The sequence below is a fragment of the Scyliorhinus torazame genome, chromosome 2, assembly GCF_047496885.1.
Source record: "Scyliorhinus torazame isolate Kashiwa2021f chromosome 2, sScyTor2.1, whole genome shotgun sequence".
NCBI classification, from domain to species: domain Eukaryota; kingdom Metazoa; phylum Chordata; class Chondrichthyes; order Carcharhiniformes; family Scyliorhinidae; genus Scyliorhinus; species Scyliorhinus torazame.
The window spans coordinates 341,549,334-341,556,545 of record NC_092708.1 but is presented as its reverse complement, the minus strand read 5'-3'; the positions used below and the strand labels follow the sequence as shown (position 1 = coordinate 341,556,545).

The 7,212-nt window shown below is 42.6% G+C and overlaps 1 protein-coding gene across 1 annotated transcript in view; it reads right to left on the bottom strand.

Moving 5' to 3' along the window:
* Window positions 1-601: 601 nt before the first annotated feature.
* yy1a (YY1 transcription factor a) overlaps window positions 602-7,212 on the bottom strand; it is a 34,144-nt gene continuing 27,533 nt past the window's right edge. The window contains exons 4-5 of the mRNA XM_072490556.1: window positions 3,794-3,952; window positions 602-2,998 (exon numbers count right to left, since the gene is read on the bottom strand). Coding sequence (XP_072346657.1) covers window positions 2,816-2,998; window positions 3,794-3,952 — 342 coding nt within the window. The 3' untranslated portion in view covers window positions 602-2,815. The remainder of the gene's footprint in view (window positions 2,999-3,793; window positions 3,953-7,212) is intronic.

The following is a 7,212-nucleotide window of genomic DNA, read 5'->3' as shown; positions in this document are numbered from 1 at the left end:
GTGTGTTCCCTGATCAGACACATTGCAGAAGGTTATTGCAAATCATTGCAGTACTTTGCCAATCATCATGGACAAATCCAATGGAGGTTCATGGTCACCAACAGCCTCATAAGGCATGGTACCGAGAGGAGAGATCGCAAACGAATCCGATTTTGCTTAGGTATCAAGGGATTACAATTGTACTTTTACTGTTAACTATCTTTTCTGTCGCATGTGAGCAAATCATAGTGAATACAGAACAGGATTTAAAAAGTGCTTTAAAAGTACATATTTAAAAGCAGATCAAATCAAAATATTTTTGAAAATAATTCTAAGGGTACTCCCAAGTGCTCACTAATACTATTTGCAACAATGAATATAATTATCGAAATTAAAGGATGTTTAAGCTAATACTTTGAAATATTGTTCATTTGAAATATCTGTGCCAAAGAAAAAAAAGAGTTCATGGGGATTGTAAGGCATGTCTATGTGCATTTGTTCATTTACAACTCTTCTTTAAATGGCTGCTAGTTGGCCAGTTTGTAAGCACTTGCTACTTAAAGTCCCTGTACACCTCTTTACCAATATAAAGTTCTGCCAATCAAAACTTGTAACTAGAGCATAAATGGCAATTTATTTATTTTGCATTCAACAAAGTCATGGTGGAACATGAACTACATTTTTCTGTAGTAACTGAAAGTAAAAAGTCCATAATATATACAAGTTGATCTCTTACAGATACAGTTGTAAAAGGATAATAAAATCAGGGACAGTCAAGCAAGAGAAAGGAGCAGCTCTATTTTTCTTTAAATGGCAACTTTTGTATTATTTGGAATACATTCCATATAGGTTTATACAAAAACAAGCATTGCTCATTCTAGCAACCCTGGAAGCAGTGCTATATTCAAACTTGGATAGCGAGTCTAAATAAAAATTCATGTTTAAATAAATATTTAATTGGAACGTTTTGACAACTATTGCAAAAACTTGGTAAAGGAGGAAAGATAAAACAATTATTTTGTATTTCCCAATGTGCTTTGCCTTTTTTAGACATTAAAGAGCTGCTCCCCTGAATGAAGAGATTTATTTAAAGCTAGTTACTTACCCCACAGTACACAAGGAAAACACATTTTCCAGTAATCAAAACATACCGTATCATCCCTTGAAGAGGTCTCACAAAACTTCTTTCCAAGTTCTTTCAGTAGAATATGTGCACGCCATCACGTTTGAATCAAGTACCACTGACCCACCATTAGCAATGCTACTGGAAATCTGCTAGTTACTTTTTAAAAACAATTAACTTTTCACCTAAAGATCTATAAGCCAAATAAATTTCTATATTGCATACAGATGCATTTTTTATTATTAAAAAAAGCAACACAACCTCAGGACTGCTCGCGAAGTTAAGAAAATTATTGAGCACATTGCCTTATAACAATCATGTTTTTCTGTTTTATGTCACACAGAATAAAACTTAAAAATTGTCATGACTAATAAAAAAAAATGTAAAGGCAATCAATCTCTAATACGAAACTCTTGTGAGCAGTTAAAAACAGAAACAATTTATTTCCAAAGTTCAACCTACAGCACTTACAATTTAAACTGAACAAAGGTTATATAACCTGTTTCACCTGGGGTCACGCATCCTTTCCACCCTGAATATAGTTACCTGTGTTTGAGAATTCCAAAAAGATTCCACTTATTATTTGCAGCAAGGTGGAAAAGCTGAGAAAGATCACGACGGAGTTGCACAGGAAACCATAATTTCAGTTAGTGTTCTATGTATAAATCTTACTGTAGGTATTTCCTGTTTATACTTTCCTACTCTTTGTTTAGTGACAAACAACAGCTTCTCAGACTAGATTTAAAGCAGTTAGAAGAATCACAATGCTCTGCAAATCACTTTCTAACAAGTGTTTGCTTCAGGACCACAATTTTATTGTTGGCCTTTATCTAGTACATGGGATGTACATATTAACAGATGTTAATAATAGGTCAGTGCCTGCACAATACATCTAATAATGGAACCGAGCATTGCGTTTTTTTGCATAACACAACTGAAACAGGCGCCTCTAATAAGAAATTACATTAGACTTTAGCAACCGGCAGTACATTTCAAAAAATAAACATTGTGACTAAAACAGGTTTAAGTTGATTAACACCATTGAATCACGGTACTATAATTTTTATACTACATGATTTCATTACAGTATACAATACAATTATACAAAATGTGTTAACATCAAAGAATACAACCAAATTAAGATAGCAAACAAAAAATTCAAAACTTTATACAAGAAATAACTCTAAATATGCATGTAGTACAGTTACTGCCAATTCTATGATTTTGAAGAAACTATTACAAGCAAAAAGTTCAAACTCCAAAACAAAAAAATCACATAGCATCTGCATTACTAGCATATCCAAATGAGTGTACAATATGCACACCTGGAAAATACAAAATTAAAAATGTGAATTGCTCTAAGCACTGGGAGAGTGTCATATTTATATGAATGCTGAAATAAGTCCAATTTTTAGCACTGTCGGGTAGATTCTGATAAATGCAAGTTCGTCAGGGCTTTATTTCCCCCAGGGTAATGTGTTGGTTAGAAAACACCAAGGTGTTATTGAAACAGGAACACAGGACAAAAACAGAAGAGCATCCTAGCATCATCATCTCCTTTGACTACTTTATCAAAACAAGTCTTTTTTTTTTGTTATGCAAGAGTTATTTAAAATTCTTCGCTAGAAATATACAAAGGGAAGGTCAACATTATGCCCAAATGTGGTCATATAATGCCCTGTTAAGGACTAGGTTCTTCCCTCCAGGAGAAATCTACTGGTTGTTTTTGGCCTTGGCATGTGTTAAGATGTGAGACTTCAGATTAGTTGATTGGGCAAACTTCTTATTACATCCATCGAAAGGACAAACATAGGGCCTGTCGCCAGTATGGATTCGCACATGAGTGCGCAAATTGAAGTCCAGTGAGAAGCGTTTTCCACATCCTTCAAATGTACACTGGTTCAAAACAAAACAAAACATTTTATTTGCAGAAAGAGCTTCCCATGTTTCACATTAAAATAGAAGAAAACAAACAACAATTCTACCTCTTGGGCTTTCCTCTTGTGGAAACGGTTTGGGTCATCATTTCATGGGTTGAATGCCCTCTATCCCCAATTCCTTAAGGTTACTTTACATCAATTTGGACATTTTCCACCCTCTCAGACCTTAATACCAAAAGCCCTCCAAATGTGAAGCCCAGTTTTATGTTAAGCTTTCACATGTACTGTGCAAAATTGAGAGTGCCCAAACTAACTTCATTTAGGACCATTGGAGAGCGGAAACTTTTAGTTCAATCTTTCACAGGTCCATGCCCAGGTATCTAGGTGAAAAAACAACCCTCTAATACATTGCATTATCCAGCATGCCTTCCACCAAGTTCCTAATGTATTATGGCAGATGACTTTGTCCTGAATTTAATAATGGATCAATGCAGGAAAAACAAAGTCTCAAGACAAAACCAGCAGTAGCTACATGGGAAAACCTATTTAGCAAGATCACCAATTAAATCACCTGGAATTAAACTAGATTTACAAAATAGTACTTTGTTACATCAGTAAAAAATTCAGGAGCTTTCCAAATTTCTGAGTATAACTGAACAGAATACATGCTGAATTGTTTATTTTTGTAATATCAGAGCAACATTTCTACAAAACCACTGAATTTCTAAACATCATATCCATCAGTACATAAATTCAATGTCAACAATTAAACAGCAGTGGAAAAGAGGAGGCAAAAGTTAACAGTCTTTACCTGGAAAGGTTTTTCTCCGGTATGAACAAGCTGATGTCGCTTCAGTTTTGAACTCTCCACAAAAGCTTTTCCACACTCAGCACAGACATGCACTCGTGGGCCGTGGGTATGCAAATGCTTTCTCATGGCAGAGTTATCTCTAAACATTTTAGTGCAACCCTAGAAAATTAACATATTTGTTTAAAAAATGTTGTAATAACGAACAAACTATATACTGCACCAACGCACTAAATTGACAGAAATTAGCTTTCCAATAAGCTGATTACTTGCATCTGTTATTGCACAGTTAAATTAATTTTCCCCTTCTTGTGGCTTTCCCACAAATTTCCATCCACAATTCTTTTTATCAATCAGTCTGGGTAGAATTACAATGTATACTAGGAGGTAAAAATATTTAACAAATTTAGAAACAAAATAATGTATAAAAACAGCAAAATATAAAGGTTTGTTCAGTGGTAATAACCTCATTGATCACTAACAGAACTTGGCTCTGCCCAAATGGCTATCTTCAAGATGCAGTGCGGTGCGAATAAAAGTTCAGCAAAAGGAGCAAATTACAAAATGATGCAAGTTAATGGGCTGGCGGCACGGTAGCACAGAGATTCGCATGGTTGCTTCACAGCGCCAGAGTCCCAGGTTCGATTCTGGGTTTGGGTCACTGTCTGGGCGGAGTCTGGACGTTCTCCCCATGTCTGCGTGGGTTTCCTCCAGTTTCCTCCCACAAGTCCCGAAAGACGTGTTTGTTAGGCTAATTGGACATTCTGAATACTCCCTCTGCGTACCCGAACAGGCACCGGAATGTGGCGACTAGGGACTTTTCACAGTAACTTCATTGCAGTGTTAATATAAGCGTACTTGTGACAATACAGATTTTAAAACATTTTTTTAAATAAATATGTTTATTCAAAATTTTTCCAACAAAGATTTTCAACCAGTTAAACCCCGCCCCCCCGTAACAGAAAAGAAAAAGACAAAAGAGCAAAACAAAACATAAACATATCAAGCAAACAGTACAGAACTTATACAATGGGATTCTCCCACACATATTAACCCTCCCCTATGTTTGTACAAATACTACCTGGGGGGGAAGTACCTCCCCCACCCACCCAAGTATCTCTCCCCCCCCCCCTGGGTTGCTGCTGACCGAGCTCCTTTTAGCGCTCCGCGAGATAGTCAAGGAACGGTTGCACCGCCTGAAGAACCCCTGCGTAGACCCTCTCAGGGCAAACTTTATCCTCTCTAAATTAATGAACCCTGCCATGTCATTTATCCAGGCTTCCCCACTGGGGGGCTTCGCGTCCTTCCATAATAGCAAGATCCTCCGCCGGGCTACCAGGAGCGCAAAGGCCAGAATGCCGGCCTCTTTCGCCTCCTGCACTCCCGGCTCGTCCGCCACCCCAAATAATGCCAGCCCCCAACTTGGTTTGACCTGGACTTTCACCACCTTGGACATAGTCCTCGCGAAACCCCTCCAAAGCCGGGCCCGACCAAAACAGGTGGACGTGATCCGCCGGGCTTCCCGAGCACGTCCCACATCTGTCCTCCACCCCAAAGAACCTACTCCGCCTCGCCCCCGTCAAATGCGCTCTGTGAACAACCTTAAACTGTATCAGGCTGAGCCTGGCACATGAGGAAGAGGAATTAACCCTACTCAGGGCATCCACCCATAGACCCTCTTCAATCTCCTCCCCCAACTCCTCCTCCCACTTGCCCTTCAGCTTCCTCTACCAAAGCCTCCCCCTCTTTCATCTCCTGATATATCGCCGAAACCTTGCCCTCTCCGACCGATACACCTGAAATCACCCTGTCCTGGATCCGCTGTGCCGGGAGCAACGGGAATTCAATCACCTGCTGCCTCACAAACGCTCTCACTTGCATACACCTGAACGCATTTCCCAGGGGTAACCTGAACTTCTCCTCCAGCGCCCCGAGGCTCGCAAACGTCCCGTCTATAAACAGGTCCCCCATCCTTCTGATCCCTGCCCGATGCCAGCTCCGAAACCCCCCATCCATCCTCCCTGGGACGAACCAGTGGTTCTCCCGGATCGGGGACCACACCGAGGCTCCCATCTCACCCCTATGCTGTCTCCACTGCCCCCAGATCTTTAGCGTTTCCGCCACTACCGGACTCGTGGTGTACCTGGTCGGCGAGAGCGGCAGCGGTGCCGTCACCAGCGCCCTCAGGCTCGTTCCTTTGCAGGACGCCATCTCCAACCTCTTCCATGCCGGCCCCTCTCCCTCTATCACCCACTTACGGATCATCGCTACTTTGGCTGCCCAATAATAGCCCTCCAGATTTGGCAACGCCAGCCCTCCCTGTCCCTACTACGCTCAAGAAACCCCCTCCTTACCCTCGGGGTCTTGTTTGCCCACACAAAACCCATGATGCTCCTACCTACCCGCTTAAAAAAGGCCTTGGTAATCCTAATAGGAAGGCACTGGAACATGAAAAGAAACCTCAGGAGGACCGTCATTTTAATTGACTGTACCCTGCCCGCTAGCGAGAGTGGCAACACATCCCATCGTTTGAAGTCCTCCTCCAACTGCTCCACCAGCCGCGTCAAATTAAGTTTGTGCAGGGCCCCCCAGCTCCTAGCTACCTGGATCCCCAAGTACCGAAAGCTCTTTTCCACCCTCCTCAACGGTAGGTCGTCTATCCCTCTTCCCCGGTCCCCCGGATGCACCACAAAGAGCTCACTCTTCCCTACATTGAGCTTGTAGCCCGAGAAGTCCCCAAACTCTCTTAGGATCCGCATGACCTCCACCATCCCCTCCACTGGATCCACCACATAAAGCAACAGGTCGTCTGCGTACAGCGACACTCGATGCCCCTCTCCCCCCGGACCACCCCCCTCCAGTTCCTGGACTCCCTTAATGTCATGGCCAAAGGCTCAATTGCTAATGCAAACAGGGGGGACAGGGGGCACCCCTGCCTCGTCCCTCGATACAGCCAAAAATACTCCGACCTCCGCCGATTCGTAGCCACACCCGCCACCGGGGCTCTATATAGAAGCTTAACCCAACTAATAAACCCCTCCCCAAACCTCCGCAATACTTCCCAGAGATACTCCCACTCCACCCGGTCAAAGGCCTTCTCCGCGTCCATAGCTGCCACTATCTCCGCCTCTCCCTCCACCGATGGCATCATAATCACGTTTGGAGCCTCAGCACATTAGTGTTTAGCTGCCCGCCCTTTACAAATCCCGTCTGGTCCTCATGAATCACCCCCGGGACACAGTCCTCAATTCTCGTAGCCAGCACTTTTGCCAGCAGCTTAGCGTCCACATTGAGGAGCGAGATCGGTCTATATGACCCACATTGCAGTGGGTCCTTGTCCCGCTTCAGGATCAGAGAAATCAGCGCTCCGGACATTGTCGGGGGCAGCCCCCCCCCCTGCCTCATTGAAAGTCCTCACCAAC